Below are 21,650 nucleotides of genomic sequence, written 5' to 3' on the forward strand. Positions count from 1 at the left end.
TTACTGACAACAATGAGAAATATTAATAAATTAGTAAAAGAATGAATGAAAGTCACCATCACACAATAAACAAATGCATAAGTCAACACATGAAACAAGCTTTATTCAAACTACAATCATGTATGTATGTAGACTACAGGCACTGAACCCCACATCCTTCTGCCATCTCAACACAGTGGTTCCCATTCTGCGGCTTTATTCTGATGAATCAGCTGACCGCCAGAGGTGAGCCGTTCCCTCGTGCCGGAGGTTGTTGCGTGATGTGTTGTGCTTCACAATCTGAGGCAAGTGGAGTGATGGAGGGACCATCTCCAGGATTCAGCTCTGTGCTCCTCATCCTCAGTGCGTCACACCAGCCCGCTGACATTTCAGATCCTACAAAATGCACAAACATAACACAAAAGCAGTCATTTTAACCACACAATGTCATTTGATTTCAGTATTATTTAGAAGACAAAAACGCTTTTTTTCCACAAATGCCGCCATCATCTTCCCTTGCAGGTCCTGCTCCACCACAAAAGTTGTGCGGCAAATGCACAGAAATCAAGAATCAGAAAAGTGCTGCAATAGCTCTGTTTGAAACTACAATAATTAAAATAAACTACAACTTAAGATTTAAATAGTTGTTATTCATTTCTGTAGTATACTCACTCAAAGCCTTCATGAGCAACTCTCCACCAGATAAACACACATCTGTTCATCTGACCCTGTAACATCCAGACAAGATCCACGTTACCTCTGTGATTTATGAACTCAACACTACATTTACATGTTGAGGTTGTTTTAACTTTTTATACAACATAAATGTTCCTCAATTTATCAACAGTACTAATGAACAAATAAAATAGATAACTTATGTTTAACGTTAGTTACTTTATAGATTTGTTCTACATAATAGCACACATTTCACTCAGATGTCTATTTCATGTTGTGATATTTCAAGATTTTCCTGTCAGATGTAAATAGACATTTAAAATAAGCGTCTTTTATGTATGGTTTGTTTATGTAAATCCACTTTAGAGACGTAACTTACGTGTCCTTACTGGAGCTCCCCTGTTAGCTAACGTTATACATAATAAAACGTGTTTTTACAGCAAAATCACGACTATACTATACTGTGTAACGTCTTTACACCTTCAACAATTCAACAGTTTACTCTACAGTAGTTCAACACTTGCAATTTTAACAAAAGGAACTGTGTTTACTCACATCTGAAAGCACCCGCGTCGCTGATCTCTGCGATGTTTTATAATGACGTATCCTCTCGCGTGGCTTCCTGGGATAGAAGAGTATCCATCGGATGAGCACTCAAAAATCTGGCCGGAAGAAGTAAGCCATCCGGGAACTTCTCGCCTACTCTTTTATGAATACTGATGTTTGGAACGTACTGCTTCCTTCACGTACTGTTTTCGCCTACTATATAGTAGGAAAGTAGGCATATTGGAACGCACTTAAGTCCGAATCTCGCGATAATTCGTACGTCACCCAGGTAATTCTCGCCTACTCTTTTGGATTCGTACATACTTTTTCGCTCGCCTACTCTTTTTCCCATACTAAATAGTAGGGAAGTATGCGGTTTGGAACGCAGCATATGACTTTACCGCTAAACAAGGAACTGCATCTCATCTCGGCAAGAAACAGTTTCAGGGTTCATTTCAAATAAGTCTTTACCTCTTTAGACTCGTGAAGGGTTAGCAGGTTGCAGGTTCTTGAAGAAAATGCATCATACATTTGTTTTTTTTTCTGTCTGTGGATATTGTACTTAACTGGTAAGGTGTAAAGGTTTGTTTTTTTAGTTACTGTTTTATTAAAGCATCATCATTGTGACTGTGAATCTTTTTCTATACTTGTTCTCCAGGTGTGTTTGGTGCTGAGGCCGGTGAAACAGAGACAGAATCAGTGATGGAGGGAGATTCTGTCACTCTACACACTGAGGTTCCTGAACTACAGAGACATGTGATCAGGGTTCTCAAGTGTTATCAAAAGCTTGGAGTGAGATCACATGTGGTTGGGGGAGGAGCCTAATGGAGCCCCGCCTCCACCTGTCCCCGCCCCCCAATTTTACCCATTGTTCATAATTAACCCGCACAAATTGAAATTATAACAATTGGCAAATCTAATAAATGACAGAGCAATTCATCACATCAAATATACTCTTTAATGTTATATTTCAAAATTACAAATAAGTTATACAAAAATTACAAAAATATAATAAATTGCTCCAAACAGTTTGGAAAAACAAATATTTTTGCATTTTGAATATGTCTAGTCGAAACGGTATAATGATTTATTGTGTGGTGGGACATTGTGAACAAATGACATATTAGAGTATTATTAAGGTGTGTGTGTGTGTGTGTGTGTACACAAGAGTGTTTGAAAAATACAAATGCAATGGCAATGATTAATGTATGTTTTGACAGGATATTACCCAGAGCACTCTGCTTTAATACGTATGTAGCCTTAATGTAACTAGAAATACTATTAATACAGTACAATATATAATTTAAAATAAAATAAAATAAATAAATTTAAATTTATTTAAAATAAAATGAAGAAATACATACCCAGAAATACATCCTTCCCATACCCACTAACATTTCCCTTAGTTTCAGATAACGTAAGCTAGCCAAACTGAGCCAAAGCTTCTGGCCTGGTTGCAAAGTAGTTGTAGAGTTTTTGATTGCATCAATAGGCCTTTTTCACGGAAGTTAGAACACACATCCGGTTCAGCGTTTGTTGTGTAAAGCGACTTCCGGTCGAAACAGCAATGGCTGAAGCAACATCGAGGTGTCACTGTAGCATCCCTCATTGCACAAATAATAATCAGTGACAACCATATTTGAGTTTTAATGCTTTTCCAAGCGATGACTGTCTGACAAAGAAGTGGATGCATGCTATTTGACACGTAGAGGTCCCGACGTTTAAGATCACTAGAAGTAGCACGTTTGTTAGCCGATGCTAATTACACTGCCGCTACTTATATTTTTGTTTCTTTACAAAAAGACGCCACAAAGTACGGCGTTCTGTGGTACAAACGCCGCAAATTACGGCTTTTGCAAAGCAAAATCGCCGTCATTATCGCTGTTTTTTTTATCCAGTCAACAACGCCGTTTCTGACGCCGCAGGCCATCCATAATGCGCCGTAATTTGCGGCGCTTCTGTCTGACAAAGACGGCGTAAAAAGCGGTGTTTTGTATAATATTATAATCAGCCCCTCCCTTTTCTTCAAAGTTCAGCCCATACAATGAAGCAAATGGAAAGACATATGTAGTAGATTGTCGATCTGAGTGATAGGGTTCTGTTTTTCTAACGTTGTTAGGACTAGTGTTTGGACTTTTATCGTGTCATATTTTTTATTTCTTCATTATAAAGAAGGTGCGTGTATCCCCCTTTTTCCATGTGGGCTGATTTCAAACTTACTACCTTCAATAGGGCATTGGTCTGCGTGCACGGGCAGTGATGTTGTTTTGCTCTTAGTGACAGGGGTTCGAATCCAAGGTCCGACCGTATTATTTTTTCTCCATTTTGTTTCTTTTGTATTTGGTCTGTTGCTGTATAATTTTGGAAGACTACCCGGTAGCTGACAACTGATTGAATAGCAGGCGGTATATGCTACTTTTTACGGAAATGACAGCTGGTAGCCTAAAACAATGTGCTTTAATGCGTGTAGCAACTGTTACAGTATGCCTGCTTTGTGGGTCCGTTTGTATTGCTGATTATGATTTAGGCCTAGATGCTTCACGACATAGTCCATCTCGCTTTTTAAGATCATAAAATGCGCAACTTTTTTAAGCCTTCTTACAGTGGCCATTGTGGGTCCGTTTCTATTGCTGATTATAATGATTTGGAATGGATAGGCCTAGGTGCTTAACGATATAGTCCATCTTAGAGCTTAGATCGGGCCCAAAAAAATCAAGCCCGAGTGCCCGACCCCACCGGAGCCCGTGCACGTTGTGTCCGAGCCCTGCCCGGCCCGACACAAAACTGTAATTATGAGCCCGAGACCGATTTAAACTCGACCATTTTATAACCAGGGGCGGCGCCGGATAATTTTTAACGTGCTGAGGGGGTGCTAGATAAATTGCTATATAATACTATTAATAAATGAGCAAACATTGGCCACTTAATATTTAATATTAAATTATTTTAATGATCACAATTATTAAATTGAACAGGCACAACATTCAGCATTCAATCAAATATTCTTAAAGATTTATTATTAATAATGTTATTTCAACATAATATATCGTTATTTCAACTTAAAGGTGCATTAAGCAACTTTTCATGTTAAAAATACCCGTTTTTCTAACCCATACATGCTTAAACAATTGCCTGATGGGCTGAATGAGCCCTTCTATGATCTCTGAGATTGCCTCTATAATCCTGTACAGTAAAATAAATAAGAGGGATTCGGGACGGAATCGACTGGGCCTGACTTCATGCGCGTTCACGCTCACCTGGCTATGTCTGGCAGGTTTGTGTATTCGCCACCATTATCCGCATCAGCGAAGACAACTCAAGCGACTTTGGCAAAAGTAGAAGATGGATTCAAAGAGACCGGCTTCTAGTTCATCCCAAACCCCAACGCAAACTCCACGTAACCGCGTGCACAACTCTGGTTGCAGTTTCGCGTGTTGCCAGAAGGGGGCATAGTTCTGCAAAAACTCAGAGACTTGCGCAATGCACCTTTAAAAATGAGGTGATCAGTCAGTTTTTAAATGAGTCAGAAAAAGCAGCAAAGCCTGCAGGCTTGTAGTTTTGACACTGATTATTATATCATTGTGATTTCAAACAGAATTACATAGCAAATTGAGAAAGACTTTCAACTTCATGTCAGATTCCGGAATCCATTGCTTCAATAATGTATTTATATTCTTTTGAGTGATTTATAATCAAGTTAGTAATCAATAATCAGTATTTTTTCTTTCATATTAAATAATTTGAATGACTTCTTAAAGCATTTATTTTTACTTTTGGTGAATAGTGGTGAATGTTGTCTGCACCTCTCATTGAGAGAAAGAACATGTTATCGGGATGTTTTTGGAAACTGTTCTGTTTATAGTTCAAGCTTGACCAATTTCAACCATGAAGAAGCTGTGTGTGTGTGCCAGTATTATTTGTTACAGATCAGTATTGGTGGACAACTGGCACTATTGGTGAGGTGAACACAAGATGAAAGGACAAGCTGGCGTCTAGATAAAGCAGTTCTGTGACCTCATGGTGTCAGCCGTATCATTAATGAAGAGATGCTTCTGCCTATCAGTCCATTTGTGGAAATTTACTGTTTATCTATTTCTTAGCCAATCAGAATCATTCAACCTGACATGATGACGTAGTTAGTGACGTGTAAGCAGAGCCGGCCCTAGACCTTTGGGGGCCCTATGCAAAATTTGGTTGGAGGCCCCTTTGATCATTTTAAGACCTAAAGAAAAGCAATGACTACCTAATAACTATACGGTACATATTATTATTATATCTACTATGTTTGATGTCTAAAAGAAAAAAATTATGATACCACTGACTGAGCTGAGTGGCAGTGCAAGACTGAACACACACTAAGGAACTTGCTGAATAAAAAGACTGATAAAGTGATTTTCACTGACCAAATATAATTTATTTGACAACAGAGTTTAAGAGTCACAAACTACAGCATATATATATATATATATATATACATATACAGTGAGGAAAATAAGTATTTGAACACCCTGCTATTTTGCAAGTTCTCCCACTTGGAAATCATGGAGGGGTCTGAAATTGTCATTGTAGGTGCATGTCCACTGTGAGAGACATAATCTAAAAAAAAATCCAGAAATCACAATATATGATTTTTTAACTATTTATTTGTATGATACAGCTGCAAATAAGTATTTGAACACCTGTCTATCAGCTAGAATTCTGACCCTTAAAGACCTGTTAGTCTGCCTTTAAAATGTCCACCTCCACTCCGTTTATTATCCTAAATTAGATGCACCTGTTTGAGGTCGTTAGCTGCATAAAGACACCTGTCCACCCCATACAATCAGTAAGAATCCAACTACTAACATGGCCAAGACGAAAGAGCTGTTCAAAGACACTAGAAACAAAATTGTACACCTCCACAAGCCTGGAAAAGGCTACGGGGAAATTGCCAAGCAGCTTGGTGAAAAAAGGTCCACTGTTGGAGCAATCATTAGAAAATGGAAGAAGCTAAACATGACTGTCAATCTCCCTCGGACTGGGGCTCCATGCAAGATCTCACCTCGTGGAGTCTCAATGATCCTAAGAAAGGTGAGAAATCAGCCCAGAACTACACGGGAGGAGCTGGTCAATGACCTGAAAAGAGCTGGGACCACCGTTTCCAAGGTTACTGTTGGTAATACACTAAGACGTCATGGTTTGAAATCATGCATGGCACGGAAGGTTCCCCTGCTTAAACCAGCACATGTCAAGGCCCATCTTAAGTTTGCCAATGACCATTTGGATGATCCAGAGGAGTCATGGGAGAAAGTCATGTGGTCAGATGAGACCAAAATAGAACTTTTTGGTCATAATTCCACTAAACGTGTTTGGAGGAAGCAGAATGATGAGTACCATCCCAAGAACACCATCCCTACTGTGAAGCATGGGGGTGGTAGCATCATGCTTTGGGGGTGTTTTTCTGCACATGGGACAGGGCGACTGCACTGTATTAAGGAGAGGATGACCGGGGCCATGTATTGCGAGATTTTGGGGAACAACCTCCTTCCCTCAGTTAGAGCATTGAAGATGGGTCGAGGCTGGGTCTTCCAACATGACAATGACCCGAAGCACACAGCCAGGATAACCAAGGAGTGGCTCTGTAAGAAGCATATCAAGGTTCTGGCGTGGCCTAGCCAGTCTCCAGACCTAAACCCAATAGAGAATCTTTGGAGGGAGCTCAAACTCCGTGTTTCTCAGTGACAGCCCAGAAACCTGACTGATCTAGAGAAGATCTGTGTGGAGGAGTGGGCCAAAATCCCTCCTGCAGTGTGTGCAAACCTGGTGAAAAACTACAGGAAATGTTTGACCTCTGTAATTGCAAACAGAGGCTACTGTACCAAATATTAACATTGATTTTCTCAGGTGTTCAAATACTTATTTGCAGCTGTATCATACAAATAAATAGTTAAAAAATCATACATTGTGATTTCTGGATTTTTTTTTTTTAGATTATGTCTCTCACAGTGGACATGCACCTACGATGACAATTTCAGACCCCTCCATGATTTCTAAGTGGGAGAACTTGCAAAATAGCAGGGTGTTCAAATACTTATTTTCCTCACTGTATATATATATATATATATATATATATATATATATATATATATATATATATATATATATATATAATTTAAATTAAATATAGCAAATAGAATAACATTTAAATAAAATATTATATAATATAATAAATAGAACATTCAAATGTTTGAATTTTTCAAATAAACAAAACAATAACATCTAAAACACCACAAACAAGATCAATAGTAACAATAATAATAATAAAAACAATAATAAGAATAAGGTAACATTTCAATAGAACTATTCAAATCCAAACTTATTTAGTACTTATGTATTTGTGTGCGTCTCCTTGGGAAAAAGTAAGTCTATTTCTAGGTTAAAATAAAACACAGAACTTACCAACATTGTTAGCTTCTTGAGTGACATGACTGTGTTGTGAACTAGGATATGTGGTTGATGGAGCTGCAATGACATAAAGAAAATAATTATATATAAAGGTAGAATTAATTTTTAAAATGCAGAAGGTTATCATTTTACAACCCCTTTATACTCACCAACAGCTGGTGCTTTGTTTACTGGTAGCATGTAACTTAACGTTACTTTAAAAGTGCTCCTGGACATAAGGAATAAATTAATGTTAACGTTAGCCCTTTAGTGTAGAAGCCAAACTGGGTTTATATTGCTGTTAAATGCTTTAACACCACATCGAATGATATAGGCATGATACTAAACCAATTTCATGCAGCAGCATGTTATTAGCATGTAAACACTATAGCATAATGAAAGTTAATACAAGCACGATTTTGGCTAATGTTAATATGAAGCAATTCCTAACGACTTTTGTTAGTGCAGATAGGTTAACATTATCCATACAGGTATCGGAAAATTAGGCTTACATACCTTTATCTTGTTTCTTCTCTTCTTCCAGTCTCTTTTGACGTTTTTCATGGCCAGAAAGATGTTTTCTTTTCTTGTCAGACATCGTCGACGTCGGAGTCACTGTCTGACTGACTGACTGACTGACCGACCAAGTAGTGATGGGTCGTTCGCGAATGAGCCGGATCTAAGAGCCGGCTCTTGTAGGTGAACGACGGGAGCCGGCTCGCATATCTGAAGAGCCGACTCTATTTTTAAAAATATAGTCTTTAGAAATTAAATCATTATGTAGGCTAATAATGAAATAACAAATGATTTTAATTGTATTTAAAATAATTGACTAATTCAAAGACCAACAGAAAAATAATTATATAGGCCTAAAGGCGCACACACATTTGTTTCGACTGTCTGATCAGCCTCACATTCTGTTCCTGTCAATCATACACGCGATGTCAACCAATTAAAATGCATGAGGGAGGGCCGAGCTAACTCACACACACACTCGAGATGCGGATAAACCGCGGATCAGGCGGATGACGTGACGAAAAATAATATTTTAATTAAATTCGGGCGGGTGGCCGTTGAACCATTCAAATGAAAAAAATTGCCAAAACCTGCAAGCTATGAGCCCAGCTGTGAGTAGCCTACTATTGGAGGAGGGCTAAACGTCTCGTAGATGTGACTGCCTAACCCTATTTTGTTTTTGTTTTTTGTTTCGATATTAATTATATTTTAAAACAGCCAATCGTAGCCTACCACTCGTGGAATAGGCATTTAAAAGAGAGATAGTTTATGGTCTGATATTACTCAGAAATGTCATCGGGCAATTGCACCGCAAGATGTTTAGAAGAACACAAGAGCTAAACTTCTACAAGCTCAATAACATCCATAAAATAAAATAAAAAAAGGTAAGAAGAATAGTCAGTTAGGCTATAACTTTGCCCATTAATTAGATGTGCAAGGCAAGCAGACAAGTTTTTGGGTTGTTATGGACAATTACAAATGTGAATATTCACGTTGCACAGTTGTGCGGTGGACTTTCAGCGAGTTAAAACATATATTTTTAAAGAGCCGTTTGTGAGTCAAAAGAGCCGGCTCTTTTCAGTGAGCCGAGTCAAACGAGCCGGCTCACGAAAAAGAGCCGGATTGCCCATCACTACGACCAAGTGACAACAAGTGACATCATAGGGTCATTCAGGGTCAAGACGTCGCGGGAAAATTGCCAATCGCCATAATAAATAAATAAATAACAACTATGCTTATGATGCCAGATAAAGAGCGCTGCAGGCCCATTTCTTTTTATTTATTTATTTTATGTTACTTTTGATGTGTGATTTTTTTTTCACCCACTAGCTAGCAGTGACTCTAGGGGGCCCTCTGCTGGTCACGGGGCCCTTTGCGATTGCAAAGGTCGCTTAGTGGCTGGGCCGGCTCTGCGTGTAAGAGTATAATTGATGAGGGGGAGGGGGGGAGTCAGTTACCATGGAGGAGGGGGGGGGGGGGGGATAAGAATACCCGTTTAAACTTGGATATAAACTTATATTCTATAGGCTACTCCATATAAATATGTGAAAAAAATCTGAATGTGTAGATTGTGTGATGTGTAGACACATAATATTAACATTACCTCTCTGTGGCAGCACTCTTTATCCTCATGTGATGAGCATTTGGTTGAGTACAATTTATAACACTATTTGTCATAATTTCTGGTGTATTGAGTAGGCGACTTACAACTGTCTGGGGTTCTGTTGGGACAGGAGGCTCCAAAAGACAGATATTACCATCAGAATCCGTTAGGACCAACAAAAAACCCAACCCAAAGTAAAATAAATAGAAATATCAAAAATAGCCTATATAAAAAATAACACGTATATAAACCTCTTACATTTTATGAGGCCCTTGGATCTTCAGGAGTGACTGGCTCTGAAGTCCCTCCAGGAATTCCCTCAGCCAAAAACGCTGCTGCACTGCTAGACACTGGATGCTATTTAGTTATTTAACATGTCAAATGTAAAGTCAGGTAGCCTACACCCATGATATGCTCAAGCCTTACCTGATTGAATTATGTTTTATATGTTCTTTTAATACCTGCAGGATTGTACCTACATGAAAATTAAAATTAGGTTGAATAACATACTGTTTTTTCACCTCTGATATTATAACAGTTGGGTAAGTTACTTGTATTACTAAGTACAAATGACATCAGCAGTGTAATTAGATTAATGTCTACTTATTACTAATTACTAAATCCCATATCAACCTCAACCACTTGAACAATACAAGGAGAGACAAGAAATTGCACTTTTAATGCTTTAAAATAAACAATATACAATTGCATGAATTATTCTTGAATTGACCAAAGTGTGTAGAGGGAGAAGGTTAAATATACCTTTTAAAAATGTATGTTAAATATACAGAATTATTCTATAGTCTAATGCAATTACATCAGATTTTACTTTAAATTACAGAAGAATTAAGAGTAATCCATTTAATTAAATTGCAGTATTTAGATTACTTGGTAATTAATTACACCCAACACTGTATAACAGTAATTAAAATGTAAAGGTGAGAAACGTGCAGACCTCTTTGTGTCTGGCGCTGTTGCCATGGTGACTCATAATATCTGCGCTCCATTGATAATGGCTCATTTGAGCTGTTCTGTAACCGAAAACTCAGAGTTTCCCATCTCAGGGTAAGTCAACTCAGAGTTCAAGTTTTAACTCAGAGTTGGTTGAACCTCCTTTCTGAAACAGGCCCCTGGTCAAGACCAAGACCAGTGTGTGTTGAAACCAAGACAAAACCAAGACTTTTGAGGGGTTGAGATCATTGAGATCAAGACAAGACCATGGCAGGGCGAGACAGAGTAAAGAACAGACCAGCTCTCCTTAAATTCTTCTAAAATATCCACATTTACTGCCTGAGAAATGTCTTATATTTAATCAATAGAATAAAAACACCTACAGCTGTGTGCTGAACAATCCCATCAGCAACCAGACCACACATCTGGACATCAACACACTCTGTCACACACATTCAGGTGGTGATATTAGTGATATGAGGAAATCATTTTAATTTAGGGGTGAACTATCCCTTAAATATGTTTAAGCGCTTTAATCCCATTTTATACACAGACTTTTCTAATACGGGTAATACACAACCTGCCTTCAAAATAAGGCCCTAAAACGCCACTGTATGCGTTATAGAAATAAACTATACATACTATTACATAGTGTTGCTATGGTTATTAATAAGTGTTATAGCCACAAATTACAAAAGCAACGAGGCCTTGAATACAAAAGTGTATAAATTTGGGTATTGGGTAAGTATTTTTTTTCCACTTCTACTGCCATCTGGTGCTCAAAAAGATGAAGTGCATCTAGGCCTTTTCATGGCTAGATTGGACTTTTCTTGAACTGTAATTCGGTTTTTAATGACATGCCAAATTTAAACACAAAACCATTATACTCTTCAATTACCAAATTCAGCTAACTGAACAACGTCTAAACTATTGTCCCATTTCATCTTTGTTTGCGATTACGATTAACACAACTATATATTTTATGGTTATAACTAAGTTCAGATTTAATGAAGATTGTAGGCTATTGTGTACATACAGTACATATGGTATGAAGCAACACACATTTCACACAATTTTACCTTTTTATTATTTATTAATATTGTACATTGGTACATTGTTTATAAGTTGCATGCTAAAGATGAAGTGCATCTATAGAGCATTTTCATGGCTGGATTGGACGGCTGTTAGTAAGTAAAATACCGGTAAGCGTTTTTCCACTAGAGGACAGAAATGTATTAAGATCAGTGGCATATCTATATCTAACATGAACATGTATTCCTCAAGCAGATGCTTTTATCAAAATCAATAAAACAACACAAAACAACACAATGTGGTTATACTGTAACTAAGTACTAGGATTGAACAAAGGCACTTTTTCCATCTTTTTTTGCTATAAAAGTGCAACAAGAGTAATTTTAAGTGCTTCTGCATGAATACAAATAATTTCAGATCACATTTACAATTTGGCATTCACATCTGATTGGAAGATGAACAGAATCACTTCAGATCAGACCCTTATTTAAGCATAATTACTAAAGCAAAATAAGGCACACATTTACAAATTTCAACGAAAATATTAAAAAGAATGTCAACATAAGTTTTTTTTTTTTTTTTTTACAATAAAAGGGTCACTTACAGTGAAATTCAGTAACCCTGAATGGTCAAAGATGCACTAATGAATTTCTACACATGAAGAGAAGGTCATGTGATCTCAGCTTTAAAGAGGCTGTGATCAGATGAACATCAACATTAATCTGGTTCTGCTGTTATTAAACAGCACATTCCGTGGTTAGAGAAATACTGCTGTGGTAAAACAACAAAAAAAGCATACTACTTAAACTCGCTGTCTACAATCACACAAAATCAAAGCTGTAAAAGTCAGACTAGTATTATGTTAATAGAGTAACAGGTATGAAGCGTAACATTAAAAAACAATATATGAAACGTTTCCCTGTTCATCTAAAACCAAAGAAGCTTTTTACAGACAAGTTTAACAGCTCAACAGACACAGATTCATTTCTCACTTTAAGGCTCATATAAGCAGAAATATGTTTTTGTTGCTGCAACTGGAGCTGAATTGTTGATGATGTCACTGGTGGGCGTGTCTTATCTCATCACATCACAAGTAATCTCATCCCCTCTTCATTCTCCGGCGGCATCTCTACAGTCGCTGAATCCTTCACTCCGTTTCCTGCGGAATCAGCCAGAAAATACACAGACAATTACAGATATTAAAAAGAGAGATGTACTGATCTAGAGATTAAGCTTGAACACACACTACAAGATATTCGGGCCGATTTGTGTCCAATTCTCCCCTTCCGAGTCAATCCTAGGAAAATTACTGATAATCTTGACAGATTATTTGATCAGGTTTTGCTGTGTTGTGAGGTGTATTAAGAGTGACTGAATCTGCTCTGAAGAACATCCGGGTCACACTGATCTCAAATCATAAATAGCCAACATGTTAAATGCAATCAGAAATCTGTTTTGTGGGAGGAGCCCCGAGGAGAAACACGCACACACTCTGCAGATTGTCACAAAACAAAAGCCACAAATAGTTCAATTAGATAACCCTGCGTGATCAATAAATAAAATGAAAATAAAGAAAAATTATTAAAATTACGAAAGGATAGCCAGAATCAGGGCTGTAGTACTCGAGTCCGGTCTTGGACTCGAGTCCGGACTCGAGACCGCTTTTCTATGGTCTCGGACTTGTCTCGGACTCGCTGGTATTCGGACTCGGACTTGTCTCGGTCTCGGCCACTGGTCTTGCCAAATATGGCTTTTGGTCTCGACCGAGTCCAGGTTTCTTTATGATGTTCCCAGTAATCACACATACGTCGCCGCGATATTAAAATAATTGTATTATTGGAGGGAAAGTGAAACACTGGCCACCTAATAACTATGGGCATTTCGGCTCTTTTTCGTGAGCCGGCTCGTTTCACTCAGCTCACTGAAAGAGCCGGCTCTTTTGACTCACAAACGGCTCTTTAAAAAATAAATGTTTAAATAAACTCGCTGAAAGTCCACCGCTAGTGCAACGTGAATATTCATATTTTTAATTGTTCATAACACCCCGAAAACTAGCCTGCTTGCCTTGCACATCTAATTAATGGGCAAAGTTTTCCGACTTTTTTTCTTACCTTTCTGTCTTTGCCTCCACGAGTGGTAGGCGCAATGACTGGCTGTTTTAAAATATAGCTAATATCGAAACAAAATAACCCAGCTCATAACTTGCAGGTTTGCTTATTGGCTAACTTTTTTCATTTGATTGCTTCAGCCGCCACCCGCCCGAATTTAATTAAAATATTATTTTTCGTCACGTCATCCGCCCGATCCGCGGTTTATCCGCATCTCTTGTGTGTGTGTGTGTGTGTGTGTGTGTCTGTGAGTTGTCTCGGTCGGTCCTCCCTCATGCAGTTTAATTGGTTGACATCGCGTGTATGATTGACAGGAACAGAATGTAAGGCTGATCAGACAGTCGAAACGAATGTGTAGTGCTCCTTTAGGCCTGTATAATTATAATTTTGTTGTTGTTCTTTGAATTAGTCAATTATTTTAAATAAAATTAAAATTATTCATTATTACATAATTATTTAATTTCTATAGGCTAGCCTATATTTTTTAGCAGACTTCTTTTTCCCTGTCCTGGACTCGGTCTTGACTCGGACTCGAACCTTTTTGGACTCGGTCTTGACTCGGACTCGAACCTCTTTGGACTCGGTCTTGACTTGGACTCGACTAGTCCTGGTCTTGGACTTGTCTTGGACTCGACAAAGGTGGTCTTGACTACAGCCCTAGCCAGAATTGTCAACTTTGTCTTTTTAACTGCAGAGACGACAATAAACGCGAAACTGGGGTGCAGTCTTTAGCTATGTTCACAGCATCCAGAAATCTAACTAGAACTGCTGAAATATTTTGAAATCACTTGTAGGCTTCCCTACCTGATAGAAAGAAAAGAAATGTCTCTTTCACTCTATCTGTGTCCGTTTGAGTCTTTTCAAATTGTGCGCGGATAAATATCCTACATTCTAAAACGCGTAACGTGAAAAACGCTTAACGGCTTAATCTCTCAAGAAGACAGTTAGACCAAATTCTGCACACACCTTATTAATGAAGCACAGTATAAAGTCAACAGAAAAGCAGATGGGCCAAGAATATGAACACAACACGTTTAATTACACATTAAGCTTTTTCCTCTCAAAGAAAAAACGTTATTATAAAGAAAACGCGTTCCGTTCATATTCTGCGCTCATCTGCGTTTCTGTAGGCTCATATGCTTATGTGGTCTTTACCACACTACACGTTTTCACTAATATTCAACTGTAATTTTAACTACTAAACAGATGTTAAATTCAAGAGGATGATATTTTATGCTTATATGATTATAATTTATAAAGGCTTGAATTACTCACCATTGACAATAACAACGAATTTCCTTTCTATTCCACGTGAGAGTAACTTCAGACAATAAACTCCGTTGTCACTGGTTCTGGTGTTTTTGATGGTCAGATCTCCAGGCTGAGGCCCTAATACCAGTCTGTCTTTGAATATCTCATCACAGTATGGAGTCTTCTTAATGTCTCCGTCCTTTCCAGTTGCAAGAATTTTATCATTAAAGAACCATTTTACCTCATCTTTTACTCTATAGGTATCAGAGGATAGAGTGACATCTTTTCCCACCAGCACTCTGACGCTTTCAGAAGTGCACACATCTGGAGAACAAACAGAAATAGTTATGTAGACAGAGGTAAAACTGTTATTTCACTGTCAGTAACTGATTATACCAGGGAACAACTGAAATTTCGGCCGCCCAAAATGGCACTTTTGTTTTTCTTTTTGTATAAATAAGGATGAAAATATGATGCACACAAAAAAAGAAAAATAAATTGAATTGAATTGAAAAGTCTACTAATAATAGAATTATACCAACAAAATAATTATAAATAAGACATGAATTATTTTACAAAAAGTCATTTTAGGTTTCGGTTTTCCACCTAGTGTTCCCAGAGTTCTAATTTCAGTGCATCCCTAGATTAAACTGAGGTATCGTGTCAATTAATCCAGTCTAAATGTAATGTTTACTGTAATTATTCAGATCTTTACTAGTCTAAAGCAATATCTAGTGTTTACTCTGAAATGAGTGTGCCGGTCAGGAGAACATTTTACTTCAACAGATTGTAGCAACTATATGCAGAAATACCCTAACTAACATAATACAGTTGGTTTCTAATAATATCATAGACTATTATGCTGAATATGTAAAATGTAGACACATTTTAGATCGGGGGTCCCAGCTCCATGTCTTTGTTGCCTAAAGGTGCATTCAAACTACCAGCAACAGGATCACATTAATTTCAATAGAGAGTGGGTGATTTCTGGCGACACAAGTGACCGTGACCGTTGGTGACCGGGTGGGGCACAGTATTGCCAACTATTTTCAAAGGAAAGTACCTAACACCTCCCCTAAATGTCGCTAGATGACGTCATACGTCAATTAGCATATATTCATGACGTCACTGCGGTGTACTTGCATTCTGCCTGCCTAATGTTTTTCTCTCATTAAAATCATGCTCACATACTGTATTTTAATATAATATAATATAATATAATATAATATAATATAATATAATATAATATAATATAATATAATATAGCTGAATGTCCAATAAATCTGTTCTCATTTATTATATGTTTTTTGTCAGACAATAGAACGAGTAGCTATCTGAATTGAGATAGGCTAGTGAGTATTAGCCCACAGGTGGTAAGCACAAGAAAAGAAAGGAAAATAAAATGGTCAATCTAAATTCTTTAAATATAAAACAAAAGATAAGTGATAAGTCCGTGAAAACAACACTGCTCATCCACGTCTGTTTGCTGCCGTGCTGCTGCTCCTCTCTCAGCCATTCACTGAACAGGTAAGACGCAGATGTGTGTGTGACGGCAGAAAGCAAACCTCGTGCTCGCAGGACTGTGCTGGCAACATTTGGAGGTTACTGAGGTTTGTCCGAAAAGTAGTTAGATTTGTCGCTAGTCGCTTTTTTGAAAAAAATAAAATAATAAAGTCTATATTTCTATCACATTAAGCATTTCCCTTTAAAGAAAAAACGTTATTATAAATAAAACGCGTTGCGTTCATATTCTGCGCTCATCTGCGTTTCTGTAGGCTACATATGCTTAGTGTGGTCCTTAATGAATTTGGACTTGTAACATCACTGTCTTAATATACATTAAGTATAAACTTTTTCCAAAATCTGTTTAAACTGTCTTTATATACCAATACATTATTAAAATGTAAGTACTCTGAAAAAGAGAGTATAAAAATCGAGTGTCTGTAGTCCTCTCAGGGCGCAATAAACACAGCTACTTATTTCCATTCGGAACGAATGAAATGATTGGCTGGGCGACTGTCACTCTCCCTCGCTACCATGGCTACCACCCCTGCTGCGACAGGAGCTGCCCACATGCACGCACCCCTTTGACTCAAGGAGGGGCACAGAAGCAAGGAAGAATCACAATTATGGCAGAGAAAGAGCAGTCAAAATTCCCAGTACCTGCATACAGTCAGTGAAGGCAAAAAAAAATGAAGACAGTAGCCTATTCGAAAAGGCTATGACCAAAAAGTCTTTGGATAAAGCAAGAAGTCAGACGAGAGTCAATATCGGCATCCTCATCAGAGCCAACAGTGCTTTCATCGTGGAAGCTCTTACATGCAAAACACCGTATATGTTATGAATCTTACACGAAATTCACCTTCATCACAGCGTAACTGATGGTAATGGGAAAACGTGTATGCAACCTGTTTTTAGCTTCGCCTTATGTTACTAGCTCGTTACCAAATCAAACTCAATATATTTTAAACTTTACCAGTATCGATATGCTAGCTTGATAGTGAGTACTAACAGCCATGTTAGTTGTTTATATACATAATGATAAAGTTAGGTATTTTATTACATGTGATTCTGACATGATGTCACTACATGCACTGCGCTCCTCTCCGCTCGGCGCTGGCAAACGCGTCCTCCTCCAGCTGAGCGGTCAGCGTCGCGCGTTCATGTGTTTTGGGGGCGTGGCTTTGGAAGGAGCCCAGAAGGTTGGGGGTGGGAGTGAATGGAATAAGTAGCTGTGTTTATTGCAGCCCTGAGAGGACTACAGACACTCGATTTTTATACTCTCCTTTTCAGAGTACTTACATTTTAATTATGTATTGGAATATAAAGCAAAACAAGGTTTTTTTAAACCTGCTTTTAATATACATTAAGCCATGTTAAAGTGCCCTTTAAGCGTTTTAAAAGCGTTTTTCACGTTAAGCGTTTTAGAATGTCCTGAGGAAAACCAACTTGTTAATGTTGGCCGGCAGAAGTGCGATCATGGTTTTCCTGATGCTAAATCCAGCCTTGGAGAATATCCTTATTAAAAACTTATTTTTTTCACATTTTTATTTACAGCATTATCATAATAGGCTGTATATTCACTTATTGGCAGAAACCCAGTTGTTAGATGTGAAATTAGACACTGAGCACCCTCAAGCAAAATGACATGATCCTCTTTCATAACACCTCTGCGAAGATTCGACTGTGAGATTGGTAGTCCTCCTATCCATGCATCGAACCTTCGACTGTTCGTGGTCACCCCTAATCTTGTCTTGTCTGGATCTTTGGTGTAAACTCGTGAACGCCCCCCAAGAAAACCTGAACGCCACATCACACACATCAGATCATGATCTTAAGTTAAAGAGTTTTAACAACAATCACATACTTATTAGACAATGACACTTTTTACATTCATTAGATATTGTGATTAAAAAAAAAAAAAAAAATCATATATAATCAGCTGTCAAGCGAACTTTTGCTCGTTCAGTTCAAAACATGCTGAACCAATGATCACTGACATCAAACCTGGCAAGATGCGTCTTGTAGTGCCATGTTCTTTCTTTTCATATTTTCCTCAGGAAACTGAATTTATGATCTAAATAAAAGCTGAAGGAAGTACTTGTAAATTTAATTATCATTAAAACCGTGTTTGATATCGTGATTATGAAAAACTGGCGGTAAATCCTGTCCAGTCATCATCAGTCTGACACAGGCACAGCATGCAATGTTTTTTTTTTTTGCACGAGAACACATGGCAGAAGGCAGTGACAGCGCTTGGGAGATTTTTCAGCCTTAAGAGGATCAAATCTGAGGTGTAATCATATTTTAGCTTTTACAAAAGTATCGGGGGAAACTTATTAGAGGACGGTCACCCTTTCTAAAGAACATGCAAAGTCGCTGCAAAAGGGGAAACCGTTCAAATCATCTTCGTGACCACAACTCTCTTGCATATCAAATCCAAGGAAATTAACTTTTACCTCAATACCAAAACTAAGTTAAGGAAATAATTGGACCCAAAATATTGTTTTGAATGGAAATATTTCATTGTATCACTTGTAATTAACATGAAGAAAAGTTTGAAGCAAGTGGCTTTGAGTCAAGACAAACGAACATGTCCATACAAGATATTTAAGGGTGACATTTAAGGGATAATGTTTATTCATTGTATACTTACACACATATTTATTTTATTTATTTTTACCAGTGAAATAATTACGGGAGTTAATAACATGAGATGTTTTAAAATCATACCCATTTATAAATCCATTTTATAATTTACAGTTTAATCCTCTCCTTTGACTTTGTTTTGTGTGAAGCAGAGTAAAAGCCAGCCTTTAAGTAGACAAAACTGGATACAGGCAATAAGAAATGAAGCCTCAGCAGGAAGAATGAGTAAATTTTATCAAAGAGTTCATATTAAATAGTGAATATCAAAGTGGACGAATACTAGTTGGCCCAAGCTACAGCTTGCTAACACACGTAGCTAATATTAGCTTTCTAACAGCCAACTTGCCCCATCATTTTAGTAATCAACTGCACCCCTGTTTCCCTCTATCTTTCATAAAGCTGAGAATATATGTGCCTTGATTATTATTACATATGTTAAGGGATGAAATAATCATAACTATGTGTTTTGATCTTTGTTAGGTAACGTTAGGTTAAATTATGCTGTTAACTGGTGATTTGATCAAATAGTTGTAGCTTATTCAGTTGGATCATTTCTCCAACAAAAGGAAGGTAAGGAAAAGGGGCACTGATAAAATATAGTTTCTCAATAGATCTCCTCCTCTCTGGTTCACATAGGGTGGTGAAATAATCCTTTGACATGCTTAAAAATAATATCCTGTCGGCGATTACGTTCCCCTCCAGTGGGCGTAAGTTAGTTCTCAGAGTAATATGACACGTTGCGCTCTGACTCAAGTGCCTGTATCCACTTATGTCTCCTTAAACACTCGTTTTTTGGGGTCGAAAGCTTATAAAAACTTAGTTGTTTTTTTTAGCTTGTTTGCTGTACAACCTATCACATAGCAGCTTTTAGACAATGTTCTGTCTTTTGTTAGAAGCAAGAAATGACAAGGAGGCAGCGTAATACAAAGTCAATGGAGAGGGTTGTTTCCCCCCAGTGGACGTGGTTTTCAGAGTATGAACATAAGATATCTGTCTCTATGACGAGTCACGCAGGCACTGGGCTACTCCCCACCTGACCAGTCTAAAATAGTCGGAATATAAACACTGTGTGTATGTAGAGTATTTGTAAAAATAAACTGCCGGTGACATGCAAATTAAACATGTAACACTAATAACTGTAATACTTAAGAACAAATTCTGACATAAATACAATATTTCTCTCTGCAGATGCATTATTTATTTAATATATTTTTTCATGCTTTGGCTTTGATTGGAACTATTTTTATTGATAGAGCAAAAACACAAAGTGGATCATCACTTTTCACAAAGACATCATCTATAATTGAAAAACTACTTACCATGGACAGTCACAACAAATGTCTTGTTTGTGGTTCCTCTGCTGCTGCTGATCTGTAGTTTATAAACTCCAGTGTGTTCAGTTCTCATGTCTGTGATGGTCAGAGATCCAGTCTTCTCATCCAGCCTCAGTCTGCCTCTGAATCTCAAACCATAATCATACATCTCTCCGGTCCCTCCTAAGATTTCAGCTATGAGAGTGTCTTCAAACCTCCACTGTATCTGATCATCTTTCTGTATTTCAGTTTCAGTCTCTAGAGTGACTGATTCTCCCCCTGTCACTGATTTGCTCCTCTCTTCATTAGTGACAGCAGCACATAGAAACAGAGAAACACAAAGAAATGTGTCCATTAGTGTGTGCATGTGAACATCACAGCTTGGACATGATTTGCTGTCTTCTCACACAGAAAATGTATATTACTGCCTTAGTTCCAGTTTGTTGAAAACTGCTCTGAAAAGTGCTGATCTAAATAAAAGCTGAAGGAAGAACTTGTGGATGCAGGTCAGCAACAAAATGTGTTTTAGCTGAATTTGACAAGCTGTGAAGCTAAATAAAAGAGAGATTCAGATGAATATCCTCCTGTTAATTCACATCCTCTCCATTCAGCAGCGGCATCTCTACAGCCGATTCATTCACTCGCTTTTCTGTGGTATCAGCCAGAAAATACACAGACAATTGCAGATATTAAAAAGAGAGATGCACTGAAAAAAATACCAAAAAACATGGTTACTACACTACTATCATGGAAAACTAGTTTTACTATAGTAAAAAGATGGTTAATTTTTGTAAGGGATGTTTATTCACTGTATACTTACACAGATTTTTTTTATTTTTATTTTTTTAACCAGATAAATAATTATGGGGACATGAAATATTGATCTGAGATGTTTTAAAATCGTACCCATTTAAAAAAAATTTTTTTTACAGTTTAACCCTCTCTTTTGACTTGCTGCCTTCTTGTCATTTTTTGCTTCTAAACAAAAGACAGAACAATGCCTAAAAGCTGCTATGTGACAGGGTGTACAGCAAACAAGCTAAAAACATGATATGTCCGCAAAGACGTCATCTATATTTTAAAAATAAATTGAAATAACTACTT

The 21,650-nt window shown here is 37.6% G+C and overlaps 1 protein-coding gene across 1 annotated transcript in view; it reads right to left on the reverse strand.

Annotated features, from left to right (window-relative positions):
- Positions 1-11,759: 11,759 nt before the first annotated feature.
- LOC308701672 (uncharacterized protein) overlaps positions 11,760-21,650 on the reverse strand; it is a 43,692-nt gene continuing 33,801 nt past the window's right edge. The window contains exons 13-15 of the mRNA XM_081384049.1: positions 20,553-20,846; positions 15,109-15,408; positions 11,760-12,884 (exon numbers count right to left, since the gene is read on the reverse strand). Of these exons, the coding sequence (XP_081240175.1) occupies positions 12,808-12,884; positions 15,109-15,408; positions 20,553-20,846 (671 nt within the window). The 3' untranslated portion in view covers positions 11,760-12,807. The remainder of the gene's footprint in view (positions 12,885-15,108; positions 15,409-20,552; positions 20,847-21,650) is intronic.

Source organism: Scardinius erythrophthalmus (assembly GCF_964197995.2).
Source record: "Scardinius erythrophthalmus genome assembly, chromosome: 14".
In the NCBI taxonomy this organism is placed as follows: domain Eukaryota; kingdom Metazoa; phylum Chordata; class Actinopteri; order Cypriniformes; family Leuciscidae; genus Scardinius; species Scardinius erythrophthalmus.